Source organism: Bos indicus, chromosome 19 (genome assembly GCF_029378745.1).
Source record: "Bos indicus isolate NIAB-ARS_2022 breed Sahiwal x Tharparkar chromosome 19, NIAB-ARS_B.indTharparkar_mat_pri_1.0, whole genome shotgun sequence".
In the NCBI taxonomy this organism is placed as follows: Eukaryota; Metazoa; Chordata; class Mammalia; order Artiodactyla; family Bovidae; genus Bos; species Bos indicus.
In genome coordinates, this window is record NC_091778.1 from 36,344,560 (window position 1) to 36,364,442 (window position 19,883).

The window sequence follows — 19,883 nt, forward strand, 5'->3', positions numbered from 1 at the left end:
CAAGGGCCCACAGACAAAGGGGCCATCAAAATGGGGTAGCGGGGGGATACTGGGAACAGGCTCCACGGCAGGCCCCGGGCCCAGCTCACCAGTCACTCCTGTGGGATGCCTGCCCAGCCCAGCCCCTAAACCAGCTCTGAAGCCTGGAGGTCACTTCCCGTATCACAGCAGCAGGTGGCCACCTGCTGGCTGGGCGACTACACGGGGGGGTCAGCATCTGTCTTTGTGGGATGGACCCATCTTCTGGACTCAGCTCCGCTTGCCCTGCCTGTCCACACTCCCCAGGTCACGATGCTCCACGAGTCCGACTGCTGAAGGCACAACTTCCAGGACAACTTAACACTTTTCACCAGACCATGGTCAGAGCACACAGGTCCCGGGATGGAGGGCAACAGCTGGGCAGGACTGGAACACTACAGCTTTGTACCAACAACCCCACTGTGGGTCTTCAATCCCGGCCTGGACAACGCTGGATTGAAGGTCTAAGACCCTGGGGGCAGTTTGGGGTGGGGGGGCCTTTCTGCAGGGATACAGCAGTGGTCCTGGTTAACATGGAGAGACTGTGGGTAAGGCACGGACGGCTACTCTGGAGGCCCAGGGACTTGCTGGCGCTTCCTGCTATTTCCACGTGAGGGAACTCAAGAAGACTGCACCTCAGGCATCTTGAAAGGGATGCTTCGGAAATGAAGGGTCCACGGGCTGGAGGGGCCAGAGCCCATGACAAGCGCAGAGTCAAACAGCACTCACCAGGCCAGGGACCTTCTCTGCTGACTCATACCTGCCACCTGCTCAACCACAGGGTGGCCTTCCCCACATCCCAGGTCCTGTGCTCAAAGTCTCCAAGGATTCCTGCATTTAAAGCCCCTCAGGTGACATTAAATTCAAAATCTGATGGACCACAAGGCCCTGAGCCCCAGGCTCCTCAAGTCGCCATCATGGCCAGGATGAGGAGATGCAAACATGGGCTTCCTGGCCCAAAGCAGGTTGGGGCTGAACAAATAAAGGGGCTCAGGAGGGCCTCGGCCGCAGAAATGGGAGACCACCAGCTTTCAGAATAAAATGTAGCTTTATTACGACACATGAAAGACTACAAGCCATTAGGGAGGAGAGGAGCCTAACAGTCCCTCAGACGGCAAGGAAAGGGACATGGAGACATCCCCATGATAAAATCCACAGCACAATCACTGGCATCTTGTTCTTATGATTTGTTGTCAAAGTTATAGTAAATCAGTTACCTGAACTGTCAAAAGAATGGCAATTTGATACGATGGGAGCATCTACACTGAGCAAGCTACGACAGCACGAGTGTACACACTGCAGAAGGGCGAGTCCCAGGCGCTCTGGTGCAGGCAGGAGGGCCCCACTCCCCACCTCAGGACACCCCAGAGAGCGAGCCGCCGCCTCCCCGCGACGTGTCGACACAGCAGCCGACGTCTCAGAGACACAGTCACTTTGATACACGAGTGCAGGGGGAGGGGTCGCCCAGGAGTCCTCCGTGGTCCAGACGTCAATGCAAGTGGTTTTAAGAAACGGGAAACTGTTTCCAGCAGCTGCATTGGGAGCTGAGAGAAAGGACTCCCAAACGCAGCCTCTGTTCCTGACATCACGGCAGGACCTCGGCACAGCCGAAGCGTCACGCCCACCCCGCCTCCACCCCACGTGGCTCTAACAGTCAGGGGGCGATCCCGTCAGCAGACACAGAGCTAAGTGCTCAGAACAGCAGGCCAGAGGGAGTAAAGAGCATTAATCCGGATATAAAAATTCAAAAATAACATTTAGAAAAGAGAAACCTGGCTTCACTGTCTCCCCATCCAGGAGCTATGGACGTGAATGCAGGGCCCAGAAGGGGTGCAGGGAGGGACAGAGTGAGCCAACAGAAACCCAAAGCAGAACATCCACTCTGCCCCGACTTAACATGGAGGCCCCGGGCCCAGAGCTCCACAGTCACCTCCAGCCCAGGGCCCGGCCCGCGAGGCCTCTGTCCAGAGCCCTCAGAGCAGGCATAGTGCACGGGCCACGCAGGGTAGTTTCTGAGAAGGGGCGCCCACCTGCATGTCTGATGATGCTCACGGCTGTTTCAAAATAAGCTTAACAACTTGTGTTCCTGAAATACAGAAACACAACTGAGTGACCCTGGCAGGCACTTGGGCCGTATCCGCCGGGTATGATGACCCGGCCTAGGAACCCCAGCCAGCACCTTCCACCCTGCACAGCAACCACACCGCTCCTGGACCTAAGCAGCTGATGAGCTGGACCCAGTCCACTGCCCGTTGGCTGAGAACTATATGCACACCTTTACAGAGTGAAAAAACTTAACACCCTGTAACATGGGAAAAGTATGTGATACTCATATTTCCACGCTCCTATAAAGTTCTCCAGAACACAGCTACATCTGTCTATGTGTCAGCTATGAAAGAAACCACAGGGCCCACAAGCCGGGAGCACCCACCACCTGGCCCTCTGCAGAAAGCCCGCGGACCTAGCTGCAGGGGGATGTGTTCCTCTCCAGGAAGTAGCCCTCACAGTTCAGGACAGATGGGCTTGTCCCCGTCTCCAGGTTGGACCCTCTCAGAATGGACAATCTAAGTCAGGGTGTGGATAGACGGGTGCATCTGCTCCTTCAGCCCGTCCCACTGGCTCTGTGCCGGCAGTCTTTCCTGCTGCAACAGAAACAAGCAGAATGGAAAGCAGAGACCCCCAGCGTAGAACGCAGCAACACCCCCCCAACCCTGCAAGGCCCCCCGACGCCATCCAACATGTCCACTGCCCAGCAGCGACTGGGAGAGCTCGTGGGCCAGGAGGCCAGGAAGGAGACACGGGAGAGAAGCAGTGAAACCACTAGACACACTTGAGTTAAAGACAGAGACTGTACCCTGCCCAGCCCGCTCCTCACCCGCGGCTCTGACACAGACATGGAGGTCCCTGGGGATGAGGGGTGGGGGCAACCAAAGCAGCACCAGTGAAGAAGCAAGACCCACTCTCCAGAATCAAGGGAAAACGATCTAAGGTTCAGTCTGAACTCGGTAATTCATTCACATCACTATCACTGCATTCATGAAATTCACGATCATGGAGAAGAGAGAAAGAGAGAGAATAAGAAAACACCTATTTCTAGAAAACGGGGAGGTCCTTCCGCATGCAGGACAACGCTGGCATCTGCAGGACAGACAAGCTGGAGGCCGCGCAGGGCTGTCAGCTCCGCAGGCTCCGGGCCCTGGATCCACGCTACGCACACTCAAGACCCCAAATTCACCAAGAAAGAGATCGCGAGGGCGCGATCTCGACCCGCTCTGGAGCCTCCAGCCTGAAGCCGCTGGAACTCCAAGGGGCATGGGAGACATGCAGGCACTGTCTCCTTTGCCCCCAAGCCCTGGGCCAACCTCCTGCCAAGCGTCTGCACAGCGTGGCCCCGGGCGTGCGGGGGCTCCCGCGGGGCTACTCGTACTCCAGGAACTGCTTGTGGTAGAACAGCAAGTACCTGTGGAGGAGAAGGCAAGCTCACCTCCCACCCGGGGTGGCCATGGGGCACCTGTCCCTGCAGAGCTGAGGCCCCCAGCCCATGCCCCAGCCTGAGACCGCTCTCCCTTGGCTGGGGGTCCCTCTCTGAAGGATGCCTGCCCCAGGTTCCACCCACCCAGCCCTCTCAGGGCCACCACAGAATCTCAAGGCTGCCCTGCTGCCTGGAACTCCAAGCCCAAATGCTGTCAGGGTCACAGCAGGTCATCTGGGGCAAGAGCCTCCCAGATGGGCACAGGGGGAGCTGCCGTCAGGGGACCTTGGCCCTACAGGACGCACCCCTCGCTGTCCAGCACGTCCGCGATGCTGGCCTTGGTGATGATGGCGTCATCACATTTGAACCACTGGTCCTTGTGCTGTCGGATGAAGCTGGTGTAGTGGCCGCTCTCCAGGGTCCCCTGGTGGTTGACCACCGCAAACAACGAGTACCTGAGGGGATGGCAGCAGGGACACGGAGATCACTCAACCCTGTCACCACCCGGGACCACAGTCCCCACAGCAGCAGCCCAAGAATGAATGCTGACAGGGAAGGGTAAGGGGACAGGCCGCCTGGGAGACACTGGAGCGGCTGCAGCCTCCCTTCGGCCACCAGTAGGAAGGACGGGAAAGGAGGACAGGGCCTAGTCAAGGTGCCGGGAAGGTCAGGCTCTTGCAAAAGGAGGCCAGCTTAGATGCAGGTGGGGGGAGGCCCTGCCCTGACAGAGGAGTGCAGCACTATAGGAAGCCAGCCAGTGACCAGAAGACACACAGCCTGGCCACCCCCTCCCCATGGCCACACACACACACACACACACACACACACACTCTCTCTCTCCCCCCCCCCCGCCCCGCCCCGGGCAATGCAGGTGGGGCCTCCCTAAGGCCCAGGGCCAACTCTCACTCAAGACGCTGGCCCGCCCGCCAGGTGGAGCCACTCACTTGTTGTCATTGTTGAGACTGTCTGTCGGCTGCTGGTACTGTCCGTTCATCCTGCTCTCTTTGCTGTAAGGACAGCAGGCACTCAGCCTTGATCAAAATGTTAACTGATCACCCTCACCAGGGACTTGCGAGGCATGACTGTGTGGCTTCCACGTGTCTGGTTCTCCCAAAAACTCTGCCTCAGGCAGAGACGGCCCCAACTTACAGTGAGGAAACTGAGGCCCAGGCTGGCCAAGTGGACCATCCACACCAAGGCACAGAGCTGGAGTCAGCCAGGACCCACGGTTCCCCCAACCCATCCTGTCTCCCCACTCCACCCCTGGCCAGGGGGTCAGCCTCACTGGACCCTCCTGCGGCCTACATGGGCTCAGGTCTCTGCTGCTTCGACACCCCCCGGAGTCCTCCACCACAGCAGCCCTCGTCTGACACACTAGTAAGTGTCTGGGCATTTTGTGAAGGTAAATTTTAAGTGGTCCAGAAAACACAAGACTTGAAAACAAAGCAAGTGACATCTGCAGCTGCAGAACCACCCTGCTGATTTGTATTCCACCCCAATGCCTGCGGCTGAAATGCTGCCTACGGGCAGATAGCCCAAGTCTGAGCCAGTGCTACGACAGCTAGTCGGGGGCCAGCCTCCCTCACACGGGGAGGGGTCAGGGGCTTCCATGACGTCAGGGCTCACTGGGGCCTCATCAGGGACCTGGCACCACCCCCGCCCGCCCGTGGACAGAGAACAAACCTGGAGGCCATGAAGGGGGTCATGTCCAGCTCCAGGGGGAAGGACACGTAGGTGGTGATCTTACGCCGGAGTTTGGCTGAGTGTTCAAACCGCTGCAGGAACGAGTGGGGGAGATGGGTTAGGGCTCCTCCCACCGTGTCTCCGGGGCTTCTAACATGCCTTCCTGTGTTTTCTTAAGTGCCCTGCTTCTGCCCAGAGCCAGAGCTCAGAATCCACAGCACAAACCCCATGGGGCTTAGCCCCCCACCCCTGAAACAATGGGCCTGATGGCAGGTGTGGACGTGACACAGTGTCTGGCAGGAAAAACAGGGCCCACACCCCATGCCCTGTGCCCCCTGCCAGATAGGACGCTCCCCCACAAAACGGGACACTGGACCAGCAGCAAGGCAGGGCTGGGGTTCTGGGTTGTCTTACACCTTTAAGGGGTCACAAAGCGGACGAGTAAGCAACAGAGACCATTAAGGAATGCCCAAGAAGAGCAAACACAGCAGCCCTGCTGCTATTCTTTCTCAGCTCGTCACTCAGGACTCACGCTTGTTACTAGCCCTTCACAGAAGGCATGCTGACCCCAGGATTCGACCTCAGTGCAAAGGGTCTTTGCTTTTAAGTAAATCAGAAAACTTGGGGTGAGGATGGAAGAATTTGGAGGGGAGGAGGAGTAAACCCCTACCCACCCCTACCCAGAGTAACTTGCCCTGTTTCAGTTAAAGTAACTCCTTTCTGATTCACAGCAAACCTCCTGACAGCAGGCAGAACAGTCACTCACAGGAGGCACTGGCCTACGTGCTCCAGAGGCAAGGTGGGCACTGCACAGCCACCTCAGGCCCGGGGCGCGCTCAGGGGACTCACTTTGAGGTGGAAGCAGGCCACAATGGGCAGCTTCTTCATGGTGAGCTGCTTGGTGGACTCCTGGTAGCTATGGCAACCGCTGCATTTGATCTTGGCACTGCTTCCTAAGTGCTCCGGTCTGGTAAATCTGCAACATGTCAAAAACGTGTACTTTTAGTTAAAAAAGAAAATGAGAACACTAAGAAAGAGAGAAAAGTTTTTTTTTATCACTTTCAGTGGGTTCATTTTGTTCCTAAACACATGCACAATTAAGGACGCTTTTTAAGGACGCTTATAACGTTAAAATGAAAAACAAAAAAGCTACTTCTTCCTCTTCTCTATCATAAAGAATTCTCATCCTAAGTAATGATTTTCTAACTACTGTAAGACACAGCAGTCAAATTACTCCCTGAAAAGTGAAAACCAGCATTCACACAAAACTGTATGTGAGTGGTTACTAACTGCAGCTTTATTTGTAAGGGCCAAGAAAAACCTGGAAACAACACAGATGTCCTTCAGCAAATGAGTGGTTAATGCATGCACGCTGCAGAATACTACTGAGCACTTAAAAGGAAGCAACTGGTGATACACGCAACCTGGATAAACCTCCAGAGAATTAGGGTGAGTGGAAAAGTCAACCCTGAGAGATTACAATTCCACTGATACAACATTCTTAAAATGTGCCCCCTCAGCTCCTATGTGGGAACGTGGGGCCCGGGGAGGTCTGGCTTTCTCAGGATGCTCCCCAAGCAGCCACAAGAAGGGCCCCCCTGCCCATGAGGCGTGGCCACCTCACCTCCGCAGGCAGTCGGTGAGGGTCGTGGTTCCTGACACGTGGCTCTCCCCATTTACCACACTGCTCTCGCTTCCAGGGCTCAGCGGCCAGAAGGGTGTGGAAGAGCCAGGGAGGTCCAGGCTGATGTCCCAGAAGGGGTCGATGGTGGTGGAAACCCCACTAGGAGCAAGCAGGGGCACATGTGAGCAAGGATGGCTCTGTGAGCAGCAGAGCGACAAGGCCCCAGAATCCCTGGACGGGGGGGAGCACTTACTGGCACACCTGGCAGGTGACGTCAGACTGCAGCCCTCCTGTGAAAATCTGGTCTATGATACAGTTGCAGTGGTTGGGGTTGTTGGCCTTCTTTCCGTTATCGTCACCTGGGGAGACCACGGCTCTGTGACCCTGGGCCCCAAGGCAGCTTGCCATCAAGCCGCTGAGCCCAGGGACAGGGCTGGTCCCCTAGGGAAGGTTGCTGCAGGAGGACCTCGGTGGACCCGCAGTATGTTCCGTTTTCTCCCCTTGTTTCTCCCTAAGACCTTCCTGCCGTCTATCTGACACTAAATGTATCTCATGTCCAGTAACTGGTCCAGGAGCAGCCCTGTCCTCACCCCTGCTGGGCCCTCACTTTTGCAGCCCACACCCCTGCAGAGCCCACCCTGGAAGGTGCACCCCTGCAGAGCCCCTGGAAGGTGCACCCCCTCAGCCCCACCCTGGAAAGTGCACCCCAGCAGCCCCACCCCTGCAGCCCCACCCTGGAAGGTGCACCCCGCAGCCCCACCTTTGCAGTGCCGGTGCAGGACATCCAGGGCTGCGATGAGGAACTCGTGTGCGTCCTGCTGCTCGTAGCCTGCCAGGTGCCGGGCGTGAGTCCACACGAGGTGCAGCAGTTTGTACGGGATGTGGGGGGAACGGTGCCCCGAGTAGAACTGTGCAGAGAGAAGGAGCGGCAGCCTCGTCAGGAGCAACACAGAGCCCCTACGTGCACACCCGACAATGAGTGGGCAGGTGGCCATCTCCTCTCCTTCTTGTGCAAACTGTGTTTTTACTTGGAGTCTGCACATAAGTTTTCTCCATTCCCACCATCTGTTTTCTAGAAATACATCAAAGTGATGAACTGTGGCAAACTTTCATCGAAACAGAGGAGGGCATGGCAACCCACTCCAATACTCTCGCCTGGGAATTCCACTGGCACAGGAGCCTGGTGGGCTACAGTCCATGGGTCCGCAAAAAGTTGGACACAATGAAGCCAGTAACACTTTTACTTTGGTCAAATGTGAATAAAAAGGTTTTTTGAAACACAGGATCATACATATACACTAAAAGGTGACTTTTGTTGTGTGTAAATTGTACCCCCATAAACCGGAGCCTAAAGACCAACGTGACAAGATGAACTGACCACCACCAGTGCCTGAATGAGACCCCCACCAGACTGCTCCGGCCCAACGATACCACTCAGCTTGTTCACTCCTGTAACGCCAGCCACTGCTGGCAGGCTGCAGGAACATGGGCACTGGATGGGCCAGGGATCGGGAGACTTCTGAAAAGGGCCAGACGGTGAATAACTCCAGCACCGAAGTCAGGCAGGCTCCAGGCAGCCGGGGTGCACCAGGGAAATGAGAGGATGCAATCAAAGGCCTAGGGCCATCACCTGAAGACACCTGGGTCCTTGCAGGACCCTGTCCTGCATTCGGGCCCTGAGCCTGGAGGGTCAGCTTGCGAGCCCATCAGGGACAGAGACCTCTGGTGACACAGTCAGCAAGGCTGGCAACGAGACCCACCACCCTGTGGACAAATCGGCAGGTGACGGATGGGGGCTGAGGGGGGCAAGGGGGCCAGCGTCCGCTGCTCACACCCCGTCTATGGCAGCAGTGAGCCTGAAAATGACACCAAGTCTCTCGGCTGGAGACCCCCTTGGGAAGAACACGTGGTTTCACAACAGGGGCGTATACGAGATGTCCACCGCAGGGGAGGTGACAGAACCCCCCTCCGCCCCCTCCCAGCCCCGCACCTCCTGGAACAGGGAGGACATCTCGCAGACCAGGCAGGAGCTGGGGCTCTGCATCTCACAGCGGTGCCGGTCGGACAGGAAGAAGTCGCGCAGCAGGGGCGTGTGCGTGAGCGCCTGCACGATGCAGTTCATGAAGCACGTGTTCCCCAGGTTGATGAGGCCGCGCAGACCTGGCAGCGGAGGGCTGGGTCAGCCAGCATTAGGACCCCACCAGCCCACGGCCCCACTCATGTGAGAACGGAGCTTCTGTCCAAGGCTTGTGCTCCTCTTACAAGAAAAGGCCCCGAGGGGTGCTGATCCCCAGCATTTGGCCCCTAACTTCAGCATCAACCATTCTGGCAGAATTGCCTGAAGGCCTCCGGTAACGAGGGAACAGGTCAGAGAGCAGTCTCCCCGACAAGCTGGCAGCCACACCGCGTCCCCTGCAGTCTCAGCAGGGCCAGGGAGACTGCTCACACTCACACCTGCTTCCTGAAGAGCCCCACCCGCGGGCTCTGCCCTGCTGGGCACACCCCTAAGGCCCCACCGGGCATGTGCCCACCCACCAATAGTGCAGTTGGACGTGATCTTCCGCCGCTTGGGGTTGTGTTTCAGCAACTCGAGCTCCCGTTTGGTCGGCTCCCATGTTGAAAACTTCTCCCCGACACCTAAGCAGGAGGGTGCCGTTAGCTACACTGTGTGTGTGAACCAGTGTGGTGGTGGCAGTTTATTAGGCTGTGTTTCAAAGATGGGGCAATGTGGGGTTCTTCTAAGACCCTGTTCCAGACACTTAAAGGAGTTTCCTTCAGGGAATGTGCCGTGAGTAAGCCACGTTCCCGGAGGAGAGGAGAACAGAACCTGTTCAGAGCGGTGTCAGCAGTCCAGAGACCAGCATCTCCTCAGCCTTAATCCCTGAGTAGAGGGACCAGGGCTGAACCCCTTGTGGCAGTCGCAGGCCCGTGAGGACCCAGGCAAAAGCACAGGTCCAGGAAACTGTGGGCTCCGCACCTGCCTCCCTGGGCGCCCCCCCGAACTTGCAGGAGGTAGCAGGCAGGTATGGGGGCTCCTCCCCCCTCCCCCTGACAGATGAGGGGCAGGGAATGTAGGCGAAGACACAACCAGGCTCACAGAGCTCCGGAAAACCAAACCTTGCATCTTCCAAGCTTTCCGCTGCTCCTCTTTGGCAATGATTTCTATGTCTTTGTCATAAATGTAGTCCTGACACAAAAAGCAGTAGATACCTCCGTACATGAGCTCGATGGCTGAAAGAGAAGAAACAAAACTAATTAAAGATGGAAAGGTAATGCTTCAAGACACAAACACACATGTAAGCTTTCTAGGTAGCATTTCTCTAACCAGAAAATCCCACTATTACCAAAGGCTGTGCCCCCGCTTCAGACGTGTGTCCAAAGCAGGTGAGGCACGTGAATTCTCCCTGGAAGCTCCCTCAAGGGTTGAGCAATCTGAGGGAGAAAGAGGTGCCACGTCTGTACTCTACAAAGGACCCAACCCCTCGGTACCAGGACCCTCTGCCTTTCCTGTGAAACAAGGGAAACCTGCATTCTTATCAGCCCACAGAGACTCCCAGGACCAGAGCTCTGTGACCCGGGCGCCCAGCAGCCCTCACTGTGCCAGGATGCAGGCAGCACAGCCGCCAAGCAAACAACCTGGACCTGTGCCCAGGGCTTCCCAACACACACACACACACACACACACTCTTCCGTAAAAATGTAAACCTGGCACATGCACACACACACACTCACTCTCTCCTGTGAACATGTAAACCTGGAGCACCTTAAGTGGACACACACACACACACACCCACACACACTCTCTCTCTCTCTCTCTCTCTCTCCCCCATAAACATGTAAACCTGGAGCACCTGAGGCGCGTGCACGCGCACACACACTCTCACTCTCTCCCTCTTCCGTAAACGTGTAAACCTGAAGCACCTAAAGAGCACACACACACACACTCTTCAGTAAACCGCGTTCTAACCCAGCAATGGCCAGAATCTTGCTCCTGTTCTGTGCTTTTGTCTCTTGAAGCAAACTTCCTAAAACTGGCTCATTCTGGCAAAAGTAGAGGCACAGCTTATCAAGCAGGCTGATAACATGAACAAATACCACGTTTCTAAAGTGACTTTTGTAGACAACACTGGATTTCAGTAAGATTCTTCATAAAGTCTTTTAAGTGTAAAAGTGTTCCCACTTCTGCACAGCCCTCCTAACCACACAGACTCCCAGCCCACATGTGAGAGCCCTACATGGGTCTGGTCTGAGAGTCAGATTACACGACCCCTGTAACCACAGAGACTTGCAGCCCACATGTGAGACCCTACATGGTCTCATCTGAGAGTCAGATGGAATGAAGCACGAAGTTCTCTACCACACACCAGAGGATCCCACCCCCACCGTGACCATCAGCCCTTCTCTCCGGTCCCTCTGGGTGAGATCCTACTGCTGACTGCTGGCCCCACTGGGCGGCCACCCACCCACAGCCTGTGAAGCACCATCAGTGTCATCAGCTCTCTTTCGAAAAGGCCAGTTAACGCCTCGTCCTGGGCTGACCCCTCCCCTGCCTGGTTCAGGCTCTCAGCTAGAGATGAAGCATGACCTCTGGAAACGACTGAGTTCGGACGCCATCTCCACACAGGAAGACTGGGTCACAGGAAGCTGTGTTGTAGGAAAGGGTCTGTGGCCTGGACCTTGTGAAAGCGAGTTCCTTACAGGAATCCTCACCATCGTTTGACAGAAAACATAATCCTCAAGGAGAGAAAAACTTATTGACAGCAGTCAGAAAGTAAAGACTAGAGCAAAACTCAGCTTCATGTAACCCCACCTTGATGCCAGCACCTCCAGCCTCTCCATGAACAAACAACAAGCCAACCCCTCACAGACAGTGCTGAACTCACCCGGTGCCCCCAACCCCATAATGATACCAATAACCTAAAGCTGCATGGAAGGCCTTTGCAGATTTCTGCCTAATCTAACACCTAACCATGCTTTTCAGAGGGAAAGACAAGTCTCCGATGTTCCATTGCAGGAAATGCACTCTTCAGAGAAAGTCGTCCTTTAGGGTCACACTCTACATGACCTCAGGCAAGCGGGGCAGTAACACTTGTGGGCTCAGTTTCTCTCCCCTCCCCACAGGAGTTCCAAGGAGAGCACAGACCACTTCAGATAAGGGCAGACTCCTGGGAGAGCGGAAGGTCAAAGTCAAAGAAGCGAGTTGGGAAGATGACCCCAAAGCCCCGGAGGTGTACATCAGGAGGGTCTTACCCAGGTTGTGCCTCTTGGACTTGGCGTGCTCATGAATGTGCTTCTTTGTGAAACAGCCGAAGAAGACACAGTGGAGGCAGGAGTGCAGCCGATTCAGGTGGAGGCCACACACATGACATACGCACGACTTCGCCTACAAGTCAGAAAAGAGAATTGGGAACCTGGGGTTCTCAGAGTCACGGGAGCAAGGTAATTCCAACAGGTACAGCTAGAGAGGAAGTGGAAGCCTAGGTTTTCTCTCAAGGTCTCCCCACCTAAAAGATCTTTTCCTTAATTTTGTCAATTGACCCAAAAGGCACGTAGGTCACTTAGCTCAGACTGGCTCCTCGAAAGAGGACTGAGGCCAGTATCAACCACCAACCCGAAGCCACTCAGACCAAGCGTGTGAAGCTTCAGGAGCAGAAAAGGTCCTTCTGCATCCGAGGGCCCCTCCACCCCCAGGGCACCGGTAACCAGCACGCCATTTCAAGTTTGATATTCCAGGTTCCGAGACCACAGCAAATCTATAATCAATCAAGATGGATATGAATCAAAGCAATACACAGAAACAAGAAAAAGAATGGTTTGTGGGTGAGAACTATACCACAGAAACCCAAAGTTTTATAACCTCAGCAATCACGAGCACCGTGGTAAACAATTCTCTTCCACCCAAGCCTCCCAAGTGCCTCTCCACCCCCCAGCAGGAAGCCCTGCTCCAGGGCAATTCCACAGGAGTGGGAGACTCAAGGGAAAGACTTCTGAAATGTTGCAATACAAGAAGTAGTAATTGTACCACCTATTTATTCTGCCAATGATCAATCTAAGGAATTAACTAATTCTAATTGTTCTCAGTAACACAAGGGAAGTTTTAAGTTATATAATGGTTACTTGGATGTGTAACAGTGAATGGTTCCCAGTAGCCTGGAAGTTTTCTTTTTATAAAAATACCCTTAGGAACAGACTCCTGGAATCTGTTTACTGCTACCTATGGCTACAGATGTAAAGAAAAGATTAAAAGGTGTTCCTTGTTTTTATCACTCTGGATACATTAAATGCATGACCATGGTTTTATTAAAAAAAAAAAAAAAAACTCTTCTACGACCTTAATAAACAAAAAATCCAAGAAAAAACTCAAGAGCAGACTCAAAAAATTCAAGAAAAAACTCAAAACCAGCATGACTCTTAAAATATATCAGGTTAAGTACATAACTTTAACTCATTATTTCCCCTTAAAACACACAAAAGTTTTAAAAACAGATAAAAATTTAACTCCTGAATTTTAAATCCAAATCTGTGCCACCTGTTCTTTTGCAGCACCTCCCCAAAGAAAAATCTGCTGAAAGAAAAAAGGCATCAAGAATTTTAGCTACACAAACAGGGAACCACAAGAATTAAACACAGGCAGATGGGCTACAACAAGAAAGAAAGTGGTCACATCCTTAAACTATCAAGATCAGGGAAAGAAAGCCTGAGGTAACACAAACACAATTGACTAAGTCTTTTTCACACAAAAAAAGCCCATGCTCAGGACTCATTTTAAGGCCCTGATTCAGATTTTACAACTAGGGCTCCACTGGCAGGCAGTCCCAAGCATGAATCCAGTTTCCGTAAACACCAAGGATTTGCCATATACCCCAGAGTAAACTACTCTTGGATTAACTGGTGCTCTGCAAATAAAAACAAACACAAACCGCACCTCTTACAAGCCACTGACTCCAGCCAACGCTGATGGGCCTGAGAAGGAATGGGAGCTGCTTTTGGAATTACCCGAGGAAATTCTGGCCCGATTTGAGCATAAAAATGAGTAACAAAAGGAATGGATTATACACCCAACAACAAAAAATACCCAAGTCCACTCTGAAATTATACCAATACACACACTGCACAGTCTTTTCATTGTGTTACATAAATGTAACAATGTTTCTAACACCAGGATCCCAACAGGACTGCAACAGCTGTGGGCCATCAACATTTCACAATGGTTCATTCATTAGTGCACAGGTACCCACTCCCCTACCTCAGTACTGACCACCTCAATCAGTCCTTAATTCACATTTCAATCACCTTCCCCACTGTCAATTCGGAGAAGGCAATGGCACCCCACTCCAGTACTCTTGCCTGGAAAATCCCATGGATGGAGGAGCCTGGTAGGCTGCAGTCCATGGGGTCTCGAAGAGTTGGACATGACTGAGCGACTTCACTTTCACTTTTCACTTTCATGCATTGGAGAAGGAAATTGGCAACCCACTCCAGTGTTCTTGCCTGGAAAATCCCATGGACAGAGGAGCCTGGTGGGGTGCCGTCTATGGGGTCGCACAGAGTCCGACACGACTGAAGCAACTTAGTAGCAGCAGCAGCTAGGGACCATCGGGTTCTCCTAGGACCTCATGCAACCTGCCCGTCCCACTTCATTCCCTAGAACTTGGAACAGGTGATGAAAGTGACTGACAGGCCCACTGCCGCAGGAGCTGCCAAGGTTAAGATGAGGCAGGTCAGCTCAGTCCCTAGAAACCAAGTTCCCTTATGTGTACCTCACCTCTCAACATCTGCTGGACACCTGCCCCCTTAAGTATGGGTGCTCAAGACAGTAGAACCTTCGAGAAAGACACAGCACCACTCCAGATCTTGCCAGAGGACCAAACTCAGGTCTGATGGAGCCTCTGATTTGGCTGCCAACTTACAGGAAATAGAACAAAACATGAAACCTAAGCCTGCAGCCAGCAAATCCAGACCCAGGAATGATCCTGGCAAAGCCTGGAGCTCTTCAGCAGGTCCCTGTGGGAATGAGAGGGGCGAGGAGACCGAGACACAACACCCACACCGGGACAGCACCCAGGGAGGATGGGCTGGCTGGGGCAGCGCTCTGACCCTGCATCGGCCGCACAAAACACGGACCTTCACAAACAGGGCTCAGGATTCCCCCCAAACCTGGAACCACAGCTGTGAACTCTGAGAACACATCAGACAAATCCAAGTTGAGACACATCCTACAAAATACCTGATTAATACTCCAATACTCCTCAAAGCCACTGCGGTCATTAAAAGCAAACAAAAGGCAAACCTGAAAAACCATCACAATCCAGAGGGGCTGAGGGCGGAAAACAGGGGAGAGGAAAAGACAAAAGGACTTCCCTGGCGGCCCAGCAATTAGGACTCCACTGCAGGAGGTGCTTGTGGGAACTACGATCCCACAGGCAGAGGCGACAGAGGAGCCTGAGGAGACACGGACTAAGTATCTCCTGAGACAGGACGAGAGAAAAACTAATCAGATCTGAATAAAGTATGATCTTTAGTTAATAATGATATATCAAGCTTGTGCATTAGTTGTAACACAATGTACCACAGAAATGTAAAAACTTCACCATCAGCAAGATGTTAGGGATTGATTCAGGACCTCTCTGTATTATCATTTTTTAAAAAATATTCGCCTACATTTTGGTTTTCCTAAATAGATAATCATATCTGTAAACAACAGGATGTTTGTTTCAGCCCCAACTCCCAATTCTTTGTTCTGATATATCGTCTAGAACTTCCATTGTCACTACTGTTATTTAGCTGCTAAGTCGTGTCCAACTCTGCAACCCCCTGGACTGGGGCCCACCAGGCTCCTCTGTCCATGGGATTTCCCAGGCAAGAATGAATACTGGAGTTGCCATTTCCTTCTCCATCTGTATTATTTCTGGTAACTTTTCTGTAAATCTAAAATCTGAATCTAAAACTACTGTTATTAATCTGCATAGAACTAAACACACACACACACAAATGAGCAAAAGTGGAAAACAGGAAAATCAGGAATAAAGCTGTGGTTGTAGCCACGTGGGCAAGTGATTTTAACAATGAGTTAGTCTTGCTAGATGTTACCATATGGATAAACCGCAAAGGTTCTCTATTTTTCACAACAGCAGGTTAATCTACATTACTTCACAAGGAACAATGTTTTCATTTTAGATCTTTTACTTGGAACCGTCTGTCTCCTTGGAGAAGGCACTGGCACCTCCCTCCAGTACTCTTGCCTGGAAACTCCCATGGCCGGAGGAGCCCGGTAGGCTGCAGTCCATGGGGTAGTGAAGAGTCGGACACGACTGAGCGACTTCACTTTCCCTTTTCACTTTCATGCATTGGAGAAGGAAATGGCAACCCACTCCAGTGTTCTTGCCTGGAGAATCCCAGGGACGGGGGAGCCTGGTGGGCTGCCATCTATGGGTCACACAGAGTCGGACACGACTGAATCGACTTAGCAGCAGCAGCCTGTCTCCTGCTCCCTGTGAGTGCTGCAATACTCAGGTGTATTAACCTGAAAGAACTAATTCATCAATAAATAAAGCACAAGTTAATTCCTCAAAGCAAGAAGTTCTGAAAAAGAAAACCTTATACCTAAAAGAATGGACATATCCAAAAAATGAACTAAAAAAACTGAAGGGACAGGAGACAGCTGTCTGCAGCATTCTCACCATCATCCAAGTGCCTGGTCGAAAAAGACTAGTCACTGCAGTCAGTAACACTGGACGTTTAACAGCTAAGTCTACCATCTATCTACCAGACGCTGTAAGCTGTAAGCTCCAGGTATTCTGTCTAAGCCAGTGACAGCACAACTGTTACTTTCCAAAGATGATTTCTACTAAAAAGTTCAAACATAAGAGATTCATTCATATCTCAGACTCTAGAATTGAAGCAACACTGATTAAAAGAGGTGACCAGTAAGAACCCTACAGTAAACCTTTTTCTAAAATACACGGTAAAGTAACACTGACTCAAGATAAATAAGACCATTTTCCATCTGAAATGCCTCCCTCAACCAAAGGCTTGAACCATGCTTCTAAAATACTGACTACCCAGAAACAAAAAGACAATGTCTCCAGCCCCTTTTCTCAAAAAACCTCTCAGATATTTCCAACCCAAATGATTAGGAATCCTGTCAGCAAACGTTGTACTGAGAAGACTTCAAAAGCGGTTTGTCATCCTCCAGATTACTGCCCAAACTACACCAGAATCAGCAATGGCCCAAGAGTGCTGATGCTTCCTCACCTGTGGTGAAGTATTTCAGTAAAAACACTTACTATGACTACAAAAAGGTCTGTGTTTTTTGAGGACAAGTTTCTGGAAAACTTCAGAATCACAGAAACAGTTCAAAAAGAGAGAAATGATTGCTTAAAAAACATTACTTGTCCCCCCCACCCCCAATGTCTATATGTTTAAATATAAAACAGACTGGGCTAACTCATAACCACCAGGGGAACTGAAAATCCCTGCTGTCCTCATTGCTGGCTTCCGTCTTCACATACGATTCCTCAAGCAGCAAGAACCACGCCAGAAAAGCAAAGCAGCACGGAGTCCTCAATTCTCAAATCTGATCGAGCCCACCAGGAGAAGCAGCAGAGTTTGGATACAGAAGTCATAACCCATCTCTACTTAAAGGACGGTTTGAACTCCTGTAGTTACACTATAGCTGAGACTTCACTGTAGCTTCTTTGAGCAACTTCAATGAAGTTTAACTTAGGTTGAAGTATTTTATAGGCAACTTTTCAGCGTTAAAACCAAACTACTAAGCCTGCACCTCTTCTGAGAAACCTTTGCAAATTACCAAACGTACATTACTGTTTCTCAAACCAAACTCCGCCTTGGCTGGGCCACCAGGATTCTAGAAGTGCACGGAGTCCCCAACATTCAGGGAATAATGGATGGAGGACACAAGGATTCACTGGCGGGATATGACCATAATGCAAAGCAGCACAACAGACTCGAGTTCTCAAAGAGGCTAATACCTCACTTCTTGTCTCTCTGCAGCTCAAGTTCTCACTATCGAGTAATACAGACGTGTGTCAACAATTTTCAAACTAAGCAATTAATATTAGAAGATTAATCCAAGTCACATGTAACAATAACAAAAAAAGTGAATCTTTCCTCAGGAAATTCGGCAAAGTTAACGAGGGGTTAAACGTGACTCCTTGAAGCGGTATTTAAAAATTACATATCTTAACCAACAACATAGAGCAGTAAGTAACAAGATTATCGCCTTTAGAACAGAATCAACCAAGTGATTTATTTTAAGGGCACACAACTCCATAAGCAAGAACCTCCTAGCACTCCCATCCTAGTAGAAGCCTGTTTTATCTCCGATTTCGGTTCATCCAAAGACCCAGTTCTTCCCAACACCCACACTGATAAAAAGAAAGAAAACTGGTGCTTAACATTCCCTACGTGCTCAGCAGATGTTAGTTTTACCATAAAAATATGTTATTCAAGGTGGACATTGCCTAACAGCGCCTGCCCTCGGGCTGCGAACTGCAAAATCGCCGTACACGAAACAACATACTTTCTTCAGGTAGGAAGAGGGAATAACGCCATTTTCTAATTTCCAAATAGCTAACAAGCCCAAAGGCAGGACACTGAGTACAGCTCCCTCGGGGAGGCGCCCGCGTCAGATAGGAAGCACGTCGGCCCCCTGTGCCGTCGGACAGGCCCCCTTTACACCGCTCCTGCGCAGCGACAGGTGAACTGCAAATCCCCTCATGCCAAGAGCGACGCGACTCGAAGCGCAGAGCCGGCGGCGCTCTGCATCCGCGCACACCTGGAGGGAGGGGCCGCATCCTGGAACGTCCCTACGGATCTGGGCCGGGGGCGCCCCGCGCTGAAATGGGGGGGGGGCGTGTTGTGGACCCTGCGTCCCGAGGGCGCCCGGCGTTGAAATGGGGGGGGAGGGCGGGCGTCCTTGTGGACTCTGAGCCCCGCGCTGAAATTGGGGGGTGGGGGGAGGGTGCGTCTTGTGGACCCTGCGTCCCGAGGGCGCCCGGCGTTGAAATGGGAGGGGGGGGGGGGGGCCGGGCGTCCTTGTGGACTCTCAGCCCCGCGCTGAAATGGGGGGAGGGCGTCCTTGTGGACTCTGCGCCCAGAGCTGAAATGAGTAGCGCGCGTCTCTGCACACGCCAGGCGCGTGGCGGCTGTACTCGAGTCCCCGGGACCCTGCCCGACCGCCAGTCCCCGGCCCAGCGACCCCCCAAGTACCCGCCAGGACCGCGGAGAATTAGCACAGCGTAGGCGGCACAGGCCGCACCCTCCGCAGCTGCGTCCCCGCCCCGCCCCCACCGGAGGGTCCCCAGGACACGCCCCGAGCGGCGACGTCTGAGACCCTCCCCCTCCCACCCGGCAGCCCCGGGAAAGACCGCCCCCGACGCCCGCCCGCGCCCACCCCGCCTCCGCCGGGCGCAGGCGGCGGGGGAGGGGACGGCGGAGGCGCGACCCCCGCCTCGGAACCGCGCCGCCGGGGCGCACCTTCCGCTTGCGGGCCTCGGCTGAGCCGCTCCACACGAAGCACTGGTAGATGGCGCGCAGGTTCTGCTTCCAGTTGTCCACCTTGAAGCTGCCCAGGTGCGCGCAGCCCGGCGGCGTCACCACGAGCTCCGCGTCCATGGCCTCGCCGTCCGGCTCGGGCCGGGGCGCCGGCGGGGACGAGGACGACGCCAGCGCGGCGCGAGGCTGCAGGCGGCCCGGCTGACGGACGGGCCCGGCACAAAGCAGAGCAGAGCGACTGAGTGGCGGGCACCGCCCGCGAGGCGTTTGCGGGTCGCCGAGGCCGGGGCGGCGCTACGTCATCGCGGCCGGCGCGCGTGCGCTAGGCGCGCCCCTCCCCCACGGGCTGGCCCGGCGGGGTGGGGCTGCGGAGGCCCCGCCCCGTCCCCCAGCCATTGGTCGGCGGAGGAGACTTCTGACGGGAATTGGTGACTTCCCGCCGTCCGAGGAGGGGCGCGGGCGCAGGGGAGACGGGGCTGGTTTGCGCCAGCTGGACTGCCGCAGGGACTGGCGGGCAGGGGAGGGCGGGTGTTGGGCGGGGCCCGGTAGCGGTCCGCTGAGCCGGATCCG

The 19,883-nt window shown here is 53.5% G+C and overlaps 1 protein-coding gene across 1 annotated transcript; it reads right to left on the minus strand.

Moving 5' to 3' along the window:
* Nucleotides 1-1,047: 1,047 nt before the first annotated feature.
* On the minus strand, nt 1,048-19,595 carry USP22 (ubiquitin specific peptidase 22). The gene is made up of 13 exons (XM_070773242.1): nt 19,296-19,595; nt 12,048-12,180; nt 9,915-10,028; nt 9,333-9,434; nt 8,788-8,957; nt 7,558-7,705; nt 7,051-7,156; nt 6,798-6,956; nt 6,023-6,149; nt 5,174-5,265; nt 4,435-4,497; nt 3,796-3,945; nt 1,048-3,478 (listed from the first exon to the last, which is right to left on the minus strand). The coding sequence occupies exons 1-13, from the start codon at nt 19,431-19,433 to the stop codon at nt 3,436-3,438; spliced, it is 1,545 nt and encodes a 514-aa protein (XP_070629343.1). The 5' UTR covers nt 19,434-19,595; the 3' UTR covers nt 1,048-3,435.
* Between the last annotated feature and the right edge of the window lie 288 nt (nt 19,596-19,883).

What these genes read in the sequence shown, in the direction of transcription:
- USP22 (XM_070773242.1), bottom strand. Translation starts at nt 19,433, where the DNA reads ATGGACGCGGAGCTCGTGGTGACGCCGCCGGGCTGCGCGCACCTGGGC. An exon ending in GTCCAAGAGGCACAACCTGG is followed by an intron (nt 10,029 to 12,047) that starts GTAAGACCCTCC and finishes CTTCTCTTTCAG; the next exon opens with CCATCGAGCTCATGTACGGA. An exon ending in GTCACCTGCCAGGTGTGCCA is followed by an intron (nt 6,957 to 7,050) that starts GTAAGTGCTCCC and finishes GCTTGCTCCTAG; the next exon opens with TGGGGTTTCCACCACCATCG.